Source organism: Canis lupus, chromosome 27 (genome assembly GCF_048164855.1).
Source record: "Canis lupus baileyi chromosome 27, mCanLup2.hap1, whole genome shotgun sequence".
Lineage (NCBI taxonomy): Eukaryota > Metazoa > Chordata > Mammalia > Carnivora > Canidae > Canis > Canis lupus.
This window is the reverse complement of record NC_132864.1, coordinates 38,568,369-38,590,121: the sequence shown is the minus strand read 5'-3', so window position 1 is coordinate 38,590,121 and position 21,753 is coordinate 38,568,369. Positions and strand designations below refer to the sequence as shown.

General features: G+C 43.0%; 1 protein-coding gene across 2 annotated transcripts in view; it reads left to right on the top strand.

The window, feature by feature from the left end:
• CRKL (CRK like proto-oncogene, adaptor protein) overlaps window positions 1-20,752 on the top strand; it is a 40,866-nt gene extending 20,114 nt beyond the window's left edge. Inside the window, exon 3 of one of the 2 annotated variants that reach the window (XM_072803627.1) lies at window positions 17,068-20,752. In XM_072803627.1, coding sequence (XP_072659728.1) covers window positions 17,068-17,202 — 135 coding nt within the window. In that variant the 3' untranslated portion in view covers window positions 17,203-20,752. Of the gene's footprint in view, window positions 1-8,940; window positions 9,082-17,067 lie in introns of those variants that run through there. The other variant, XM_072803628.1, reaches the window with a different exon arrangement.
• Window positions 20,753-21,753: the final 1,001 nt, after the last annotated feature.

Sequence of the window (21,753 nt, the reverse complement as noted above, 5' to 3'; positions counted from 1 at the left end):
ATTTTCTTGGACTGCAAGTGAGGCTTCAAGTGACTCAGGATGGGGACTGCAAGTGAGGCTTCAAGTGACTCAGGATGGGGAAGAAAGGCAAGTTGCAGTAATAGGTCATTCAGTCTGCCCATCTTCCTGATGGTTTTAGCTTTCTGCAGCGCCTAAATCCATTGGCCCTCTGGTCTCAGGTTGGGCATCTCCAAAAATACCCCTTCAGCAAAGGTTTACTGGGTAGTTACTGTGAGGCAAACGTTAAGGGAGTTTGGAGTTCAGTAGTAAAGAAAACAAAGGTCTCTGTCCTTTTGAAAGTTCTAGAATATAGTCTCATGAGTGATTCCTTTTAGCTGTCCACCAGGGAGAAACAACTACGAGGCCCCTTCCTGTATTTGCTAAAGCCCAATGACTTTAGTATGTGACCCTGTAATTATCCTTCTTCAGGGTTTGGGTATGTGGGGGGAGGGGGGATGCACATTTCTTTTGGTTTTTGTCATACACCATCTGTACAGTTATCTGAATCTTTTAAAATCCTTATTATGTCATCTAGTATATTGATCACCCCCCTACCCTCAGTTTCATGTTATCTGCAGATTTTCTAAAAGCACGATCCAGGTCTTTGTACTAAAGTCCTCCCCTGCAGCTTCTCATGATCTACGTTGCATATCTAAAAAAAGATAATGAGATTGGGTTGGCATGACTTGTTCTTTTTTGAGCCCGTACTGCCTTCCAAATACCATCTGTTTGCTAATTGCATTCAGAATTTTGTCCAGGTATGATTTCACACTCACTCGACTTTTACATTTTATAGAATCTGCCGTTGTCCCTGTTTTAATGAAACCAAGAAACTTGACCTTTTATAGGATCTACTAGTGTCTTGTGTTGTAATGGTCTGTGGCAGGTGACCAGAGTTGGACTTTCATTCCTGCTTGCTGGTGTATTTGGTCAGTACTTCAATATCTGTCTTATCAGTATAAGGATATCCTTTTATTTTTGGTGCATTTTTTTTTTTTTTTTTATGATGCTCAGAGTTCTTTGTGTGAGTTCACCAGCATTCTCAAGATGCTTGCTGTTCGTTCCCATTGGGGTCATCAGTGATTATGTTCATATATCTTCTTGGATTATCTTCTCTCCATTTTGAAACCCCTAGTCAGTGGATTACATCTGGTTTCCAAATCTCCTGAATCTTTTTTTTTTTTTTTTAGATTTTATTTATTTATTCATGATAGGGAGAGAGAGAGAGAGAGAACGAGAGATAGAGGCAGAGACACAGGCAGAGGGAGAAGCAGACTCCATGCAGGGAGCCCAATGTGTGACTCGATCCCAGGACTCAAGGATCACACTCTGGACCAAAGGCAAACGCTCAACCGCTGAGCCACCCAGGCATCCCTCCTGAATCTTTTTTTTTTTTTTCCTCCTGAATCTTTTTAAGGCCCATGGCACCACTTTCTTCACTGAGTGGCCTGGAATTCTTAGGTTTCTACTTCAACCAGTTGGTTTTGCCTCATTGGTTAGAATTAAATTCACATTAGCTGAATTTAGTTTCTTCATTGATTCTTCTACTGACTGAGATCAAATTGTCTGCAAAGCAAAATTAGATTAGTACTAGTTGTATTTTTCAGCCTTTCGGGAATCGTGTGTGAGTTCCTCTGCTACTGTGTCACCTGTAATATTTATCCACAGTGATGTCAGATCTGTACAGGATCATCATCAAACATCTAACTCAGCTTTGGATATCTATACAGGGTCATAACCTCCTAACGTAACAGGGCCACTCTGTCTTACCTCCTGTCACATTCCAGCAATGACCCCACCACTTCCTAGTCGCCTGTTAAGTAAGAATTTCAACACTTTTCATCAAGACCTATGGCTCCTTCTCTGCCCTTCTGACATTGATGTTTGCTGGTTATGCTTAACAGTATCTAGTTAGGAATTTGACTTATTCTACTTCTTCTGTACCAGAAATGTTTTTTTCATTAATCACAGTGCTTTATCAAAAGTAGGAATCTTTAGAAAGTCCTTTAGAATTTTAGAAAGTTCTTGTATTTTTAATAACATTTTTTTCTTCTAACATAATCATGTTTTCATTGGGTTGTGAATGAGAGAAGATTAATAGGTTTTTGTTCTTTTTTCTTAAATGTGTAAATTAGGTGACAATATCATGAAAATGATGCCCTGGTGTGGTTCAGGCAAGGCCTGTCCCAGCCTGGTTGTTATGCTGACCTAGTTTTCTGTATGTGTGAAAGCTGTTGAATAAGAACCATCAGCTAGGGGCTTCACAGAGATTATTAGTCTTATGGGATAGGTGACACCAATCCTATTTTTTTAGACCGCTTTATTGAGATATAATTCACATATTCTACAGTATACCATTTATTTTTTGAAGATTTATTTATTTATTTGACAGACCACAAGTAAGGGGAGCAGCAGGAAGCCCGATGCAGGGCTCCATCCCAGGACCCCAGGATCATGACCCAAGTTGAATGCAGACCCTTAACTGACCGAGCCACCCAGGCACCCCCAATTTACCCATTTTAACCTACAGTTCAGGGGTCTTGGTGTGTTACGTTCTTTTTTTATTGTTATTGTAAAATAGCATAACAATTTATTTTTAAGTATACACAATTCAGTGACATTAGTTACATTCGTAATTGTGCAACTATCACCACTATCTATTTCCAAAACTTTTTCATCACTGCAAACAGAAGCTCTGTAACCATTAAGCAGTAACTCCCCATTCCCCCTCTCATGAGGCCCTGGTAAATTCTAGTAACCACCTTTCTGTATATATAAATTTGCCTATTCTAGATATCTCATATAAATGGAATCCTACAATATTGGCCTTTGGGTCTGGCTTATTTCACTTAGCATAATGTTTTAAAGTTCATCCACGGGATCCCTGGGTGGCGCAGCGGTTTGGCGCCTGCCTTTGGCCCAGGGCGCGATCCTGGAGACCCGGGATCGAGTCCCACGTCGGGCTCCCGGTGCATGGAGCCTGCTTCTCCCTCTGCCTGTGTCTCTGCCTCTCTCTCTCTCTCTGACTATCATAAATAAAAAAAAAAAAAAAAAAAAAAAAAATAAAGTTCATCCATGTGGTAGCTTGTATCTTCACTCTCTTTATGGCCAAATAGTATTCATTGTATGGATATATCATATTTTGTTTATACATTCTTTAGATGATGGACATCAGAGTTATTTTCACCTTTTGGAAATTGAGCAGTATTATTATGAACATTCATGTACAAATTTTGTTTCAATACCTATTTTCAGTTCTTTGGGGTATATACCTAACATTGGAGTTGCTGGGTCATATGGTAACCATGTTGAACTTGTTGAGAAATCACCATATTGTTTTCTACGGTGGCTGCACCATTTTACAGCAAGCAGTACACAAGGGTTCTAGTTCTCCATGTCCTCACCAGCACTTACTAATTTCCATTTTAAAATTTTTGATTTACATTTCTATAATTAATAATAATGTTGAGGGATCCTTGGGTGGTGGCTCAGTGGTTTAGAGCCTGCCTTTGGTCCAGGGCATGATCCTGGAGTCTGGGATCGAGTCCCACATCAGGCTCCCTGCATGGAGCCTGCTTCTTCCTCTGCCTGTGTCTCTGCCTCCCTCTCTCTTACTCTCCCCGCACCCCCATCTCTCATGAAAAAATAAAGTAAAATAATAATAAAATAATACATTAAAAAATAAAATAAATAGAACATCCTTTCATATGCTGCTTGGCTATTTTTTATATCTTTGCAAAAATGCTCAAGTCTTTTGCCCATATTTTGATCAGGTTGTTTGTTTTTTGTTGTTGTTGAACTTTAGGAGTTCTTTATATATTCTGGATATTAAATTCATGTTTTTTCCCCTTCTGTAGGTTTTCTTTTTGTTTTCTTGATAGTCTGCTTTGATGCACGTTCTTTTTTAATTTTTTTCTTTAAAGATTTTTATTTATTTGAGAGTATGCATGCAAGCAGTGGGGAGAAGGGAGAGGGAGAGGAGGGAAAGGAAGAGGAACAAGCAGACTACCTGTTGAGCAGGGAGCCCAATGCAAGACTCAATCCCAAGACCCTGAGATTGTGACCTGAGTCACCCAGATGCCCCAATGCACATTCTTAATTTTGATGAAATCCAATTTACCTGATTTTCCTTTTGCTACTCATGCTTTTGATTCATACTGAATAATCCCTTACCAAATTAAAGGTCATGAAGATTTACCCAGTGTTTTCTTCTAAGAGTTTTAAGGTTTTAGCTCTTATATGTAATTATTTCTCCATTGTGAGTTAATTTTGGTATGTAGTCTGATGTAGTGGTCCAAATCCTTCCTTTTGCATGTGAAAATCCAATTGTACCAGTACCATTTGTTGAAGAGATTGTTCTTTCCTTATTTGAATGAATTTGGCACTCCTGTCAAAAATCATTTAGTATTAGGGGCACCTGGGTGGCTCAGTTGTTTGAGTGTCCAACTCGGTTTTGGCTCAGGTTGTGATCTAATGGGTTGTGGCATTGAGCCCCATTCAGGCTCCACACTCAGCAGGGAGTCTGCTGGAAGATTCTCCTGCCCTACCCCTACCCCCAATGCTCTACCCCCCCCCCCCGCCCCCAATAAATAAATCTTTAAGAAAAATCATTTGGTCATAAATGTATGTGTTAACTTCTGAACTCTCAGTTCTATTCCATTGGTCTATATGTATGTCTGGGTGCCAATACCACAGTATTTTGTTTTTAAGATTTACTTATTTATTTGAGAGAGTATGTGCATGAACAGGAGGAAGGGCAGAGAAAGAGGGAGAGAGAGAATCCCCAGCAGACTTACTGCTGAGTGTGGAGCTGAAGTATCCAGTGTATGATCCCATGATCCTGAGATCATGACCTTAGCCAAAATCAAAAGTCGACCGCTAAACAGACTGAGCCACCCAGGTGCCCCCCAATACCACTTTTTTAAAAAGGTTTTATTTATTTATGAGAGACACAGAGAGAGAGGCAGAGACACAGGTAGAAGGAGAAGCAGGCCCCCTGCAGGGAGCCCCATGTGGGACTCAATCTCAGAACTCTGGGATCACAGCCGGAGGTGAATGCAGATGCCCTACCGCTGAGCCACCCAGGTGTCCCTCCAAGACCACTTTTTTGATTACTGTATCTTCGTGTAGTAGTTGTGAAGTCAGGAAGTAGAAGTCTAACAACTTTGTTCTTCTTTTTCAAGATTGTTTTAGCTATTCAGAGTATCTTACAATTCCACGTGAATTTGAAGATCATCCTTTCCAGTTCTGCAAAAAAATGTTAGAATTTTGATAGGGATTGTGTTGAACTTGTAGATCTCTGGTTAGTGTTGACATCTTGATAATACTGAGGCTTCCTATCCGTGAACACAAGATGTCTTGCCATTTACTTAAGTCTTCTTTAATTTTTTTTCTGGCAGTATTTTGTAGTGTTCAGTGTACAAGTGTTTTATTTAAGTTAAATGTATTTCCAGTTATTCTTTTAGATGGCATTGTACCATGGAATTGTGTTTTTGTTTTTTAAGATTTTACTTTTTTAAGTTATCTTTGTATCTACCGTGGGACTCAAACCCACAGCCCCAAGATCAACAAGTCACATGCTCCACCAATTGAGCCAGCCAGGCACCTCTCAGTGGAATTGCGTTCTTGATTGTTCTACTGGCTTACAGAAACACAACTGGTATTTGTTTGTTTATCTTGTACCCTGTAACTTTGCTGCATTTTATTAGCTCTAATAGCTTTCTTGTGGAATCTTAGGAATTTTCTATATATAAGATCTTGTCATCTGCAGATGGAGATAGTTTTACTCCTTCCTTTCCATAGCCCACATTCTCTTGCATCACAGCTTACTGGCCTGTGATACCTTTAACCCCTGGACCATCTTAAAATAAAATCCCTGTTTTCATAAAAAGTGTTAACTGGTAAACAGCCTTCTTAAATCAAATTGCTCCCCTGGAGGATAATGGGAATAGAACAAGTCTTCAGTGTTAAAAACCAGTAAGTAGCATCAGTTTTAGGAGAGAGTACCTGAGACTACTTGACGGCTACTCAGGGTACATGGACAAGGACCATTGTAGCCCTTAAAAGCCTCTTCAGCTCTGATAGCTTTAATTCAGGTACTGGTGTACAGAGAACACAAGGGCAAGTGTTAAAACAGGTGAAGACCCCAGGCAGCTCCGTGAGGGCAGGGCTGTTATCTGCTTTGCTCTCTGTTGTACCCTTCTGGGGCCTGGCACATAAATAATCACTATTTGTTGAACAAGTAAATGAAAGCCACAAGTTGCAGAATTAAAACTGCCTGGTGGGATCCCTGGGTGGCGCAGCGGTTTGGCGCCTGCCTTTGGCCCAGGGCGCGATCCTGGAGACCCGGGATCGAATCCCACATCGGGCTCCGGTGCATGGAGCCTGCTTCTCCCTCTGCCTGTGTCTCTGCCTCTCTCTCTCTCTCTGTGACTATCATGAATAAATAAATAAAATCTTTAAAAAAAAAAAAAAAAAAAACTGCCTGGTGGTTGCAAGATGTTGGTTTTTGTTGTGTTTTATACCTTTTTGAGGTTATGGAACCCTTTTACAATCTGAAGATAGCTTTCTCCAGGAAAACAAATGCATTAATGCACTTATATACATTTCTGCATATACTTCCGGGATGTTTTTTGATATCTGAGACATGTTCATGTCACCCAAGTTAGAACTTCTGATTCCATTGTAACTTACTGTGCTTCTGATCTTATTTTTATGTAACCTGAGAATACAGTCTGAAAATATCTGAATGGGGAAAAGAGACGGATTGAATGAGTAGGGGAAGCAGAAAGCTGCTGTGGCAGCCAGTACCTGGGCCCTCGAGGGTTTTGACTGCTCTTGGACTCAAGTACCAGAAGTCAGGCTGTAGAAGTATTGCCAGTGCTCTTCTGTTTATGCTCTGGACGAGTAGAGCTATAGAAACTATTACTAGCATTGGAAGTGTTGTCTTGCCTTCTTGCATGGTCCTCACTAGACACAAAGCATGAGGGTGACTGGGGTGTCCTACTGATGTGTGCTTTATTTTATTTTATTTTATTTTATTTTTAATTTTTTTATTTATTTATGATAGTCACAGAGAGACACAGGCAGAGGGAGAAGCAGGCTCCATGCACCGCGAGCCTGATGTGGGATTCGATCCCGGGTCTCCAGGATCACGCCCTGGCCCAAAGGCAGGCGCCAAACCGCTGCGCCACCCAGGGATCCCTGTGCTTGATTTTAGAGTTGATGTGTGCACTTCCCAAGTGCTCAGTGCACCCAGGTACAAAGATAATAGTGTGGCAGTTCTAGTAATAATCAGGGTTGTCATAGGGTGACATTTAATAAGATATGTGTCTCCTCTTGATCTTTTGATAGGATCAGCCATTATCTTCCAGGCTTAGAGTGCTCCTTGAACTGAGTTGATATCCACCAACTTTGAGGTCAATCTGCTCTCTGAAGTGAGTGGTTCTTTGGACTCAGTCCTTCTATCGTGAAGCCAAAGGAAGGGCATTGTACCAGAATTGGGAGTGAAGAGAGGAGCAGCAAGATGGCATCTGAGCCCAAGCATTCTTCAGTGGAGCAGTGAAGAAGCTGGTCCATAGCCAGGCCTGTAACTGTGGGCAGCAGGCAGCATAACACAGCCAGGGCATCTTTTCTGTGTTGGTATTCTAGGGTTATTCCCCATATGAAGGGTCTTGGACTGAGCTAGAAAGAGCATGAAGAATGACATGCTATGTTTTCACATGTGAGAGCTCCTTCAAGGCCAGAATGTGGCTTTAATGTCAGGTGGCCATCACATGTCTCCCATTCATTCTCTCTTCCTAGCCTGAACCTTGACTTATCTCTACTGGTCAAGGTTCCCTAGGTCAAAGCAATAGCTCCCTGCTCCTGTGCTCTGCAGCTTGGACTCAGTACTGTATTTCTTCCACTTGCTGCTTTTTGTATTGTTTATTCTCTAACAAACATTCATTGAACATCTACCACATCTGGACAGTAGATTATTGTGTATCCCACAGTGAGACAGAGGTTCCTTGAAGATGAGAACTGAGCTGCAATAGATATGCAGTAAATCTTATTAAATTGATGATGTAGAATGGTGTGGAAAGTGTCTTATAAAGACTGTCAGAATCATAAATTAATTAGAAGGCATGAGATGGGGTGCGTGGATAGCTAAGTGGGTTAAGTGTGTGCCTTTGGCTTAGATCATGATCTCAGGTTCCTAGGAGGGAGCCCCACATCTGGCTCCCTACTCAGTGGGGAGGGATCTTCTCTCTCTCCCTCTACCCCTGCTCCTACTCTATCATGTGTTTTCTCTCTCTCTCAAATAAAGAAAATCTTAAAAAAAAAAAAAAAGGTGAGGGACTGTATTCTACTATCCTTAGACCCCTGTGCCTGTTACTGCTGTCCTCCCAAGACCTTTCTTCTCTACTTGGCCATCTGTGTATCCCCAGCAGATGGGGGACATCAACCTGCACTTTTCTTTTTCTCTTTTGAGAGAGAGAACACGACCACTGGGGAGGGGTAGAGGGAGAAGTGGATTCCCCAATAAGCTGGGCGCTTGATGCGGCACTTGATCCCAGGACCCTGGGATCATGACCTAAACCGAAAGCAGACGCTTAACAGACTGAGCCACCCAGGCACTCCTCTCTTCTTATTTTATTTTATTTATTTATTTATTAATATTTTATTTATTCATGAGAGACACAGAGAGAGAGAGAGAGAGAGAGACAAGCAGAGAGAGAAGCAGGCTCTATGCAGGGAGCTCGACGTGGGACTCTATCCTCGGTCTCCAGGGACACACCCTGGGCTGAAGGGGGCGCTAAACCACTGAGCCACCCAGGCTGCCCCTTCTTTTTTAAACCTTGATTCTGCAGACTTCTCCAGAAAGTACTTTACAGTACTGTAACATGGAGTATAAAATAAAATAATATAAAATAAGCAAAACAAGTTTCTCCTTTTCAGAGAGTGCCATGTGGTGTGTGTTGGAAGCCAAGAGGTGACCATGGAAGAGCAGAGAATGGAGCCTCCTTGGTCTAGTCTGCCAGAATCCTGGAGAACAAGGCATCTGACCTCACACAGAGCTTTACTTTCCACAAATGCATATGGGAAGTACCCCCCTGGCAGTAGTGTTATATTATACAATACCGCAAAAATGGAGAGCTGAGCAGCAGAGAGTGAAAAGGGCAGGTGAAGTCTCCCACATTAGGTGCCATGAAACATCAGAGGTAGAGAACTGGACTTGGTGTTGCTAACTTTGGACCAGCAGGTATTGCTTGATGATGAAATGGTGGGAGCAATAGCCAGAGTGTGGTAGGTAGGTTCTGGCTGTAGGAGACTAGAGTGATTGGGAATTGGGCTGATTGGGCTGGGTGACATTAGATGATAGAAGACAGATCAGGGTAAGATGGCTACACTGATAAAGCCAGGTAGTGAGAGGCTAGGAAAACCAGGGAGGAGGCATTAACCTGGGGTCAGAGCATATTCCTTGCCCCCAGGCTGGAGGGGTGCACTCACCCAAGATGTGGAAGAGGGCTGCCCCAGGCCAGGTTTTCAGGAAAGTAAGACTTTGTTTTCTTTCATATTTATCAAAAATCAGCCAGGGCAGGCTAAGATTACAGACTTCAGGCAAAATGTATGCTCTCTGGGCACCTGGAGTCCAGTTGAAGATAGAGAAAGCATAGATAAAATGACAAAATTCCAAAGTATTTTTTGTAGGACATCAAATGAGTGGACCTAACGAAAACTTAAGTTGCTGGGCCCACTATTTGTCAACAACACTCATCAACCTCAAACAGTAGCTTTGTTTTCAGTTTCAGCTCATTTTTGCCTTAGCCTTTTTTTTTTTTTCCTCATGTAACATCTTGGCAGAATGGATCTGGCTCTGAGTGCCAGCTCACTACCTACAGACTGCCCAGGTGCCCTGAAGCCATCATCCTTTGTACAGCAGAGTCTACCTGGGTGTTTGCTCACCTGGGTCCCCTCTTTCGTCACAGAATTCTCCTACACGTTTATACCTACACATTCTCTTACTTGTCCTTGCCTTGTTGTATAGTTATTTTAATACATTAATTGTATTTTCTTTGTGATCATTAACAATAACTAGAAGTTAATTTAGAATGATATCAGTAGCTTTCTATCCATGATTTTCTTTATATCATTTTTTTAAAAGATTTATTTATTTATTGGGGGCGGGGGGGCGTGGGGAATGGCAGAGGGTGAGAATCCTTAAGCAGACCAAAGGGAACCAGATGTCCCAAGCACGGAGTCATGAGATCATGACTTGAACTAAAACAAAGAGTCTGACACCCAACTGAACCACCCAGGTGCTCTCCTATTTCATTATTTTATTCTATTTTTATTATTTTTAAGATTTTATTTTTTCATGAGAGAGGCAGAGACACAGGGAGAAGGAGAAGCAGGCTCCATGCAGGGAGCCTGATGTGGGACTTGATCCCGGGACCCTGGGGTCATGCCCTGAGCCAAAGGCAGATGCTCAACCACTGAGCTACCCAGGCATCCCCCTATTTCATTATTTTAAAAATAAAGACAGAGGCAGTCTGTTTTCCTGGGTCAAAGGGAGGTAAAGAATGTTGTATGTTGGAGAGAAAGGCCAGACAGTGAAGCTCTTCATCTCCTTAGCCTCCTTGTGCTCCAAACATGAGATAGCAGGTTCCTGCACTGAAAAAGGCTCAAAAGGGACACCTGAGTGGCTCAATCAGTTAAATGACCAACTCTTGATTTCGACTCAGGTCATGATCTCAGAGTTATGAGTTAGAGTCCTATGTCAGGCTCTGCACTGGGCGTGGAGCATGCTTAAGATTCTCTTTCCTCCTCTCCCTCTTCCCCCCCCCCCCCAACTCATGCGAGTGCTTTCTCTCTGGTGTGCGTGCGCTAGCATATTCTCTCTCTCTCATAATAATATAATTACTTGGTCCGCTTTCTATAAAGGAACATGAAATTTTTCTTAAATTGGCATGATTTTCCCCACATATGAGTAAGAAAAACATTTTCTACTATCTATAAATTAAAATATTATGATTTGGAGAAAGAGCAATACTTGGACTCCAGGCACTAATCATAAAACAATCTATATTTCCCAAATATTTAAAATTTAGTTTTTATTACTATTTTTTAATAGATTTTATTTATTTATTCATGAGAGAGACAGAGAGGTGGCAGAGATGTAGGCAGAGAGGCAGAGGGAGAAGCAGGCTCCTCGCAGGAAGTTCAGTCCGGGACTTGATCCCAGAACCCTGGGATCATGCCCTGGGCCGAAGGCAGATGCTCAACCACTGAGCCACCCAGGCGTCCTTAAGTTTTATTATTTAAATCTTACCTATTCGGGGCAGCCCCGGTGGCTGCCGCCTACAGCCCAGGTGTGATCCTGGAGATCCAGGATTGAGTCCCACGTCAGGCTTCCTGCATGGAGTCTGCTTCTCCCTCTGCCTGTGTCTCTGCCTCTCTCTTGCTCTCTCTGAGTAAATAAATAATTCTTAAAAAAATAAAAATAAATAAAAAAAAATCTATTCTATCCATCAAATTATTATTTCCTTTTAAGACAAAAATCAGAGAAACGTGTCTTTTCAGTTGAATTTTTTTTTCCACTGGGTACTTTACAAATTAATATTTTTTACAACTTAATTTTCTTTTATGGTGAAAAAATTTGTATTTAGATTTATAGCCAGCTGGACTCAGTTAAGATGATCCCAGTTTTGTTGGCAACATCCAAAGCATCATAGTCAGGAGCCAGTCAAACATATGCTTTCTTCTCTCCATCAGGCCTGATCAAGGTGTTGACCTTGGCCATATCAATGTCATAGAGCTTCTTCACAGCCTGTTTGATCTGGTGCTCATTGGCCTTTATATCCACAATGAACACAAGTGTGTTGTTGTCTTCTGTTTTCTTCATGGCTGACTCAGTAGTCAGGGGCAACTTGATGATGGCATAGTGATCAGTCAAGCTTGTTTCTTCTGGGGGCGCTCTTTCGAAGATATTTGGGCTGCCTTCGAGACAGCAGGGTCTTGGGTCGTTGGAATGTAGGTGACACATGGATCTTTTTTTTGGTGACTGCATGCCTTTCAGCACTGCTTTCTTAGCTTTCAAAGCCTTGGCTTTGGCTTTGGCTTTGGCTTTGGCTTTGGCTTTGGGAGAGGCAGGGGCTTCCTTCTTCGCCTTTGGCGCCATCTTTATGAAAGGGCCAACTTAAATTTTATTGCAAATCTCAAAAATAGAATTATCGGTCTTTCCCTTTAAATTTTAATTGTTCGGGATCCCTGGGTGGCTCAGCAGTTTAGTGCCTCCTTTCGTCCCAGGGCGTGATCCTTGAGTCCTGGGATTGAGTCCCACGTTGGGCTTCCTGCATGGAGCCTGCTTCTCCCTTTGCCTGTGTCTCTGCCTCTCTCTCTCTCTCTCTCTCTCTCTGTGTGTGTGTGTGTGTGCCTCTCTTGAATAAATAAAATCTTTAAAAAGAAAATTTAATTGTTCGACTAACTGAATTATTTCTGTTGAGCCTGTGACATGAGTTTGAAAATAATTTGTAATAATAATAATCTGCTAATCTATAAATACATGTAGTTGGCTTTTTACGCCCTCTCTTTCTCCTATATATATCTAGTACTTGACTACAAAAATATGAATGCTAGAGTACATTTTATTTTGTCTCAGAACTTCTTACCATATTGCAAGAGAATATGCAACTCTTGGTCTCAGGGTCATGAGTTCAAGCCCTATATTGGACCTAGAGCCTACTTTTAAAAATAAATAAAAGATTTTAAGAGTCTAATTCTTTTTAAGATTTATCTATTTTATTTTAGAGAGAGCATGTGCACATGAGTAGGGTAGGGGTTTGGAGGGCAGAGAGAGAAAGGAAAATCTCAGGCCGACGCTGTGCTGAGTGCAGAGTCTGACACAGGGCTCGATTTTCATGACCCTGACATCACGACCTGAGCTGAAATCAGGAGTTGGATTCTTAAATGACAGCCACCCAGGCACCCCAGAATCTAATTCTTAATTACTAGATAACTCTTTATAAGGCATCTTACCATGGAGTTGAATTAGTGGTGCTCCTATAGAGGCATTTGAGTCACAATTTAGAAAGGAACTTACTAGGGCAAATTTTTTTTCTTTTTTTTTTTTTAAAGATTTTATTTTATTTATTCATAGAGACAGAGAGAGAGAGAGAGGCAGAGACACAGGCAGAGGGAGAAGCAGGCACCACACAGAGAGCCTGACGTGGGACTCGATCCCGGGTCTCCAGGATCACGCCCTGGGCTGCAGGTGCCGCTAAACCGCTGCACCACTGGGGCTGCCCTAGGGCAATTTTTTTTTAAAACTAAATTTATACTGTGTTACAACCAAGGAGCCTCATGGTCTTATTTATTTTATTTATTTTATTTTATTTTTAATTTTTATTTATTTATGATAGTCACAGAGAGAGAGAGAGAGAGAGGGAGAGGCAGAGACACAGGCAGAGGGAGAAGCAGGCTCCATGCACCGGGAGCCCGATGTGGGATTCGATCCCGGGTCTCCAGGATCGCACCCTGGGCCAAAGGCAGGCTCCAAACCGCTGCACCACCCAGGGATCCCGCCTCATGGTTTTAAAGTTCTTTTTACCCATTTTCATTTGTCAAGTGTTCAAGCTGGTTTCCACAAGGTGTGAGAGGTTTCATTTGTTAATAGTGCTATTTTCCACCTAAATATAGTGACTGCATTTTTCTCAGTATATTTGGAGAATCACAAGTAAAATGGTAGAATAAAAAATGGAGAGCAGAGAGGTAGAAAATTCAGAGCAGTCAGTCTGCGATCACGAGGGGAAGTTGTGAAGATAGACCATTAAACGCAGTGAGTGTCTCGGTGAGAAGAGGCTGAAAGTGGAAGGTTGAGTGGTCCTAGGCACAGGTAGGCCATGCTGCCTTTACACTCTGCAAGGTGGCAAGAACACAGATGACCAGCACTGGATGCTCCTTGGTTTTTACCTCTGCTTTGTGATAAACCAGCACTTTGTGATGATGGAGAGGTTCAGACTCTTAGATCTGTTGTGTCAGCCTGCCTTGCCTTATAGAACGTTAGTGTACATTGGGGATCAAGAGTAATAATAACAACTCTGAAGAAGCTCTGCAAGTAAAAACCTCTGTGAAAAAGGGTCCCTGACTCATGGTGTCCATTGAATTGAAAAAACAAAACAAAGCAAAACAGGCCTGGGGGTGCCTGGATGGTTCAGTGGGTTGAGCATCTGCCTCCACCTCTCGTCATGATCCTGGAGTCCTGGGATCAGGCCCCACATCAAGCTCTCTGCCCAGCGGGGAGTCTTTTCTCCTGCCTCTCACTCTGCTCGTGTGCTCTCTATCTCATAAATAAAATCTTGGGGCAACATGTCTGTAAACCCCCCCTATAAATTTCTTGATGCTGTCTTAGAAATGGCTGATCTTGGGTTGCCTGGGTGGTGCAGTTGGTTAAGCGTTCAACTCTTGGTTTCAGCTGAGGTCATGATCTTAGAGTTGGGAGATCAAGCCCCATGTCAGGCTCTGTGCTCAGTCAGCTTCATTTTCTCTCCCTTTCCCTCACTGCTCACTGTCGCTGGTGCCCCCACCCCCACCCCCACCCCGGCCAATGGATAAATAAAATCTTAAAAAGAAAGGGCTGATCTTCTGTTTGGACCATGGTCTAAATAGGTGTTGGAGTCTAGAGTTTAGGTCTCTGTTAATTGAAGTTTTCCTCATTTTATGCACCTTACCTTTTTTATTTTTTTTTGGTTTGGTTTGGTTTTTGAGGATTTGTTTATTTTAAAGACATTCATTTATTATTTTTTTAATTTTTATTTATTTATGATAGTCACAGAGAGAGAGGCAGAGACATAGAGGGAGAAGCAGGCTCCATGCACTGGGAGCCCGATGTGGGACTCGATCCCAGGTCTCCAGGATCGTGCCCTGGGCCAAAGGCAGGCGCCAAACCACTGCGCCACCCAGGGATCCCAAGACATTCGTTTATTTGAGAGAGAGAGAGCGTGCACTAGCAGAGGGAGAGGGAGAAGCAGACACCCCACAAGCAGGGAGCCCAATGCAGGGCTCGATCCCAGGACCCTGGGTTCATGACCTGAGCTGAAACCAAGAGTCAGACCCCCAAACAGCTGAGCCACCCAGGCATCCCTTTTGTTTTAGCTTTTTGTTTCTTGTTTTGTTCTGTTTTATAGATACCTATGTTTAAACAACCACATTACTGGATTTTAGTGTTTCTGCTTGAGTCTTAGCCATCTCATAAACTAATCCAAATGACTTTCATATTTGCCTCAGAAAACATACCTCCTTTTCCTCAGAGGGCATTGACCTCCCTGGTAACCAAGAGAGGCGATGGGGCTGGGCCCAACACCTCTGAGTTTCAGGGGGTTGGAGCAGGGATGGGGCAGGAGGAAGGAGGTCGGCCTTCACATGAATGGCAGCAAAGCCATTCTGGCACAATTCACATGAAGTGTGCCAGCAGAGCTGTGTGCCGGTGGACTTCTAAAGCTGCATTGTCCCCTCTGGAATCCAGGCTAGTAGTCAAGCTTGCTGGACCATAGTTTTAGCAGAAGACCCTTTTTTCCCAATGAAATTTTCAAAGTTAAAAAAAAAATTTAAAGTTGAGATTTCTAAGAATTTGCTAAAAAGCCAGGACAGGGGGATCCCTGGGTGGCGCAGCGGTTTGGCGCCTGCCTTTGGCCCAGGGCGCGATCCTGGAGACCCGGGATCGAATCCCACGTCGGGCTCCCGGTGCATGGAGCCTGCTTCTCCCTCTGCCTGTGTCTCTGCCTCTCTCTCTCTCTCTTGTGACTATCATAAATAAATAAAAATTAAAAATAAAAAAGAAATTAAAAAGTCAGGACAGTTAACTGTTAAAATGGGCAGGAAAAATTGGAAATAATATGAATGATAGATGCAGTCTGATATCCACTTCAGCACCCAGGTTATTTCTGAATGTGTGTTGTTGGAGCAGTGATAGGAATCTTTTAACCTTTACCTTGTCATTTGGGGGGAGTCTTCAAATACATGATGAAAGCAGTTTAATTCCAAGAGAGATCTGCATGAAAAGCAGGTAGCAGGCAGCACAGGTTAGTTTAGCAGTGGTGCATTTCAGTATACTTTTTTCTATTATAACTTTATAAATAAAGGTTTAAAAAGTTGAAAGCCCAGACACTTGTTGGGCCCTTAAAATACCTCCCTAGAGTTCTGTGGGTCTCCAGAACAATTTGAAAACCACTTCCAAAACAAAATTCCTGCCTTCTCCTTAATGAGTGGAGCAGTCCCTAACTGGTGCCTGTCCTCTCACAATAGATAGAATTCCCCCCACCCTGAAGTTTAAAGTAGGCTGAAAAAGATAGATGCCCAGAGTTGGGCTTCCTTTCCCTGTGATGGCCCCACAGAGGGGCAGGCAATGGACAAATCAGGGAGACATTATTGCTGCCTGGGGCAGGAGAGGGGGGGGTGGCTTGGTAACTGAGGTCTTGTTGGTGACAGCATTTCCACCCCATGTATATTAGGGTGGAGATAGATTTTTTTTTTAATACCCTTTTTTTGTGTGTGATTTCACTTCAACCATCCTGAGAGTAGTTAAGTGTTCATTTCTTTCCTGTTGGGAGTTAATAACTGACATAGGGAGAAAAGTTGCTTTTATGCTCAGAAGGTCCTTCACTTAATACACATTCTCACCAGCTGAGGAGGACAGCACGCTTATGGTAGCACCTTGTGTCTTTGTTTTTGTTTTTGTTTAAGATTTTTATTTATTCATCAGAGACACAGAGAGAAAGAGGCAGAGACAGAAGCAGAGGGAGAAGCAGGCTCCCTCTGGGGAGCCTGATGCCGAACTCGATCCCAGGACCCCAGGATCACAGTCTGAGCTGATGGCAGATTCTCAACCACTGACCACCCAGGTCCCCCCACATTGTGTCTTTGGCACTGCTTGATTTTAGGTTTATGCACCCCCCCAAAAAAAAAAAACTTTAAAAATTCTATAGGTTCCTTTGGATAGAACAGTATATATGGGTTAAACTTTTTTTTTTTTTTTTTTTTAGTTTGCAGAGAAAATGCTGACTGTGTCTTCTTTCTCCATCCTTACAGGTTGGTGACATTGTGAAAGTCACAAGGATGAATATAAATGGCCAATGGGAAGGCGAAGTGAATGGGCGCAAAGGGCTTTTCCCCTTTACGCATGTCAAAATCATTGACCCTCAAAACCCTGATGAAAACGAGTGATTGCTGTTGCCTGTTTCCTGCTGCTTCCTTGTTCTGCCTGTCATAGTCTCCTTTGAAGTGGGAAAGCATTCTCTCTCATAGGCAAGTTACACTGCATTGCCGATGTCCAGCTTTCTGCAGAGTGGCGGTCTCTCATACACATTTGGAATGCACAGTGGCTGCCTCGGCATTTGTATCATAGTCGTATTGTCAAAGAGTAGCAGATATTAGAGTTCTTTTGGATCATAAACTGGATATACTGGTGGAAGCACACAAGTGGAGAGAAGTTGATGAGGAAAGGGTCGGTCTTCTCGTCACTGCCCTGTTTGTACTTGTGACTGATTTCTGTCATGTTCATCAGATGGAGCTTGAGGCCATGGTGAGACATTGCACGTTGCTGTTCCACAAAGCAATGGTTCAGTCGCCGTTTTGTTTTTCCTTTGAAGAACAGAGCAAATGGACCTTAAAGAAGAGGGAATTCTGTCCTAAACTCCCCAAATCTGGCTCTTTTTTCCTTTTCGTTTGGTTTTGGAAGACTTAATTAGACTTGTGTGTTCTGAACAGGTTTTTAAGTAGCAGGTTGGATTTTTGTGATATTGTAAGGAATGACACGTGCCTCTGAGCTTCCCAAACTGAAGCTGCTGTAACTAAAGGAATATGGAAAAACAAAACAAAACACAACCCTGAAGCAGAGGCCTTTATTGTCTTGGCTGCCAGTTGTACCTGTTTTGCCGTGTAGTAAACAACCCACAAAAGTCAGTTGTAATGTGCCAAGCTTGTGTGCCTGGCTCCTTGGATTACATTTTCCCCAAAAGCACCAGAGTAGGGGGTGATTTGGGGAAGACTTTGCTTACTTTGTCAGTGATGACAGGAACAATGGGGGAAAGCACTTGGCTAGTTTTCTGTCCAGTGTTTCAGTGAATACACCCCTTTAAGGTATAGGAATTAAATTTCTTTAAAAAGTGAGGTTGTTCATAGAATCATTGACTTCATTAATGAATCTAAATTCTACTCACTGAGGCTCACTCCTCGCTGCTGCAGGCCAAGCTCACAAAGCTGCCAGAGAAAGATGGTGCTGCTAATACTGGTTCCCCAGTCTCTGTGTCTGAGATGCTCCCAGGCAAAGAAAGTTCAAGTTCTGGAAATTGGTTAATGCATCTGATGTCTAAGATTTTAGTGACTTGGGAGAACCATTAGCGATTTAGCAATTTGATGTAAACATTTCCTTGTTAGCTAAAAGAGGGCTATTCACACAAGCCAGCTGGGTACAAAGGTGTGGCTGATTCGTTGTCTGGTGTACATAGCAGACTAGGATTCTGGAACCTTCATGCAGTTCAGTCTGCTCTCCCTTCTGGAAACTGATGAAGACATGCCTCAGCTCAGAATGAATACAGCAGACCTGGAAATGTAGCAGCCACCTACTGAGTGAGTGACTGCATCATTTGCTGAGCGGCTGCTATAGCCCTGGCCCTGTCTCCTAACGGTCTTAGGTTTTGAATTAGAGCAGTATATGTATATATTCTGGTGACAGAACCAGCAAAGCAGCCATTTTTTCAATCTCTCCTTAAATCAGTATTCCATTAGGTAGATAACTGCCATATTGAAGAATCTTGCAAGTGTTCCCATGACAAAGTTAATAATGATCAATTGGAAAAAAATATCACTGTGGCTACCTGTCTGTGGTTTTCCTGATAAAAATGCAGTCTGCTCTCCCTAATCAGTGAGCACTGTGGCCACGTCTTGCTCTGAAGGTGCCTGTCCATTGTAGTTGCCTCTTATTCTGAGTTTAGCTCCCCCCCCCCCCCCGCCCCCAGCTCCCACAGTAAGTGGCACACATGTGGCAGCAATTCCCTCTGCCTGCGTGGACACAGTGTTCACCTTGCAGCCAGTGGCCCGGTACTAAAGGGGTTGTCCCACAGAAGGTAGAGTATGTGCTATGTGCCTTGTTCAGAGAGGGCACAAACCTTACGGCTTTCTTAAACCAAGTTTAGCTGAGGGGCTTAGCACCTTTTGGTGACAGTAGTTGGTTCGGAGTACTCAGGAAGTATGTGGGCATTTTGGAAAGCAAGACTTCCCTTCAGCCTTGTCTCCTGACCCATAACAAGACCCACCTCATGTGGAGCACTTCAGAATCAGAACACCCCACAGACCTACTTTGGCTTCATAATAAGTCTGCTTGTCACTTCAACCTATGTACATGTCTCCAGGGCTGCCCAGGAGACTGGGAGCCTGAAATAAGGTGAGTCTTGAGTTCTGAACTCTCCAGATATGTGCCAAAAGTGTAGTACCTTTTTGACTTAGGACCTTATTAGTTTTTTTATCAGGCAGGGAATTTCTCTTCATCACACTAAATAGACAAAAAACAGCACTCTCACCTCAGCTTCGTGCTTGGGTTCCCCAGTGATTGGGGAAAACTTCCTGTTTCAGAAAGCGATGCTTTTCTTCCAGAGGAGCTGCCTTCCCTCCGTGGTTGGTCTCCTTTTAGGATTGTTCATTATTGCTACTTGCTCTGCTCTACTGTGTGTCACTTAAGAAAATATTTGGATGTTAAATTAACTCACTTGGGAACTGAACAAATTACGAACTAAAGGGCATTGACAGTTTGACTCAAAACTTATTTATCCTGAAAAGGACCTCCAACACAGGAGTCCTCCTTGTCATTTCTTTGTGGTGTGGTGTACCACCTGATGGCATGGTTAAAGAGGAGCACGTGTCGACGAGCTGCCATTTGACAACTTTGATCACCCATACAAGACACCACCTGTGCTCATGGTTGGAAAACTGAAAGGGGGGAAGGACAGCTGCTCCCCTCCTTGGAGCTAAGGATCCTTGGCTCCGTGCTTTCTTTTACAGCTGTTTACAGACAAGACAGGCCAAGGCAGACGGCCACTGCTCTTGTAATGTTTGCTCAGAGGAATATGACCATTTTATTTTTGAAAAGGGATGATGTGTTTTTGTGCCAGGTGTTTATAATTTAATCCTTTAATATTATGTTCATTAACCTCTTAAAATGAGTGACTTTTCGATTGTTTTAACACAGTACCTAAGACTAATGCTTTCTGTGGACACCACTGAGCTCTGCCTCAAACTCCACCCTCTGGGACCAGAGACCTCTGTCCCTGGTTAACTGCTATCAGTGTGGAAACTGAGCTGGTTGTATATTCTAAAGGAGTAGAAGGACAGTTCCCTGAGACAGGGTCGTTGTCTCTGCAGGAGGAACAGTGGCCTTGCTTCTAGACGGTCTTCACTGTGTGTTTTAAAATGACAACAACAACACAAAACTTTTGACCTGTAACTTAAAGATCATAAACTTCAGGCAATAATATTTTCTGTGTAAGCTTTTAAAATTATTTTTGGGGATCATAGCTTGTTTTATTTTGTGCTATAAAATTAACAGTATTAAATGACTTATATTCTTAGAACATCGAGTGTCTTTTCTTAACAGATTAGTGCCTTTTTATTTTTGTATTCATTTTACGTTACTGGTCCCGGCATCAGAACCCTTGTTTCCATGGCCTGTTTGTACATTGTCTCAATAAAACTTGCATCAGCCGGTGGTGGCAGCGGCGGCTTTGGTGTTTCGGTGTCTCCTCAGTGCTGCCTGCAGGCTCTCAGCCCACATCAGCCTCCCAAGCAATTAAGCACCTGGTGGATGCCTGTGAAACACAGAAATAACCAGTGCTCCTCCAGGGATGCGTCTTGCAGCCCACCCCTGTCCTTGCTGACCGAAAAAGAAGTCTTGCATTGGCCCTTCCCCACCCTCAGCCCCCCACCCCCACCCAAAAGAGAAGCAGCTAGTGTTGTGTTCCCCTTTGGAAGATGAAACAGTAGTTGCCACACTTTGTCACCAAGGAAAACTTGGATGTTTTCCCTTCTAGGCACCTGTATCTGAAGGCTTCTGTTAAATATTTGTTCAGCACAAGCTACCCAGCGTTCAGTGGTTTCAAGTAAAAGTCCTAGAAAACAAGCAGCCTCATCCCAAGTTAGGGCATGATACCTGCTTAACTTTTTATATTCTTTTCTCTTCCCATCTGTATATAGCCTTCCTGATGAACTCTAGGGACCTGCAGGTAGACAGTTGAGGGGCAGAGCACACCACAGTGATTTTCTTGACATCCCCCTCAGCCAGAGCCCCATTCCTCCAGGTATTTCTGTGCCTATTGAGAGGTCCACATTTCCTTGTAGTAAAACCTCTGGAAATTAGTTTCAGGAAGTGATTCCAATCCATATTTATATAGAACTATGCTGCGAATATGTACTCCCTGGCTCCTACTTTCAGGATTCTGCAAAATTTGAAAGAAAAGTTTGTCTTAAGTGGAAATACCAAACTGTTAAATGTTTCTGAAAGAAACACCCTAAAGACGGACCCCTTTGAATACTTTCAGGTTGAAAAGGTGTATTTTGATCAGCAGTACTGGGCTGGGTTCCTCTGTGGCAGGGAAACCCTTGGAAATGGGGCCAGGTGTGGGGGGCTGCTCAATGTTGTATAGTCTCCCTCTGCTAAGCTAGGCTCAGTGCGGGCCCGCAGAGGCCATTGCCCAGATCTTGAAACCTCACTCCACAGCAAAACCC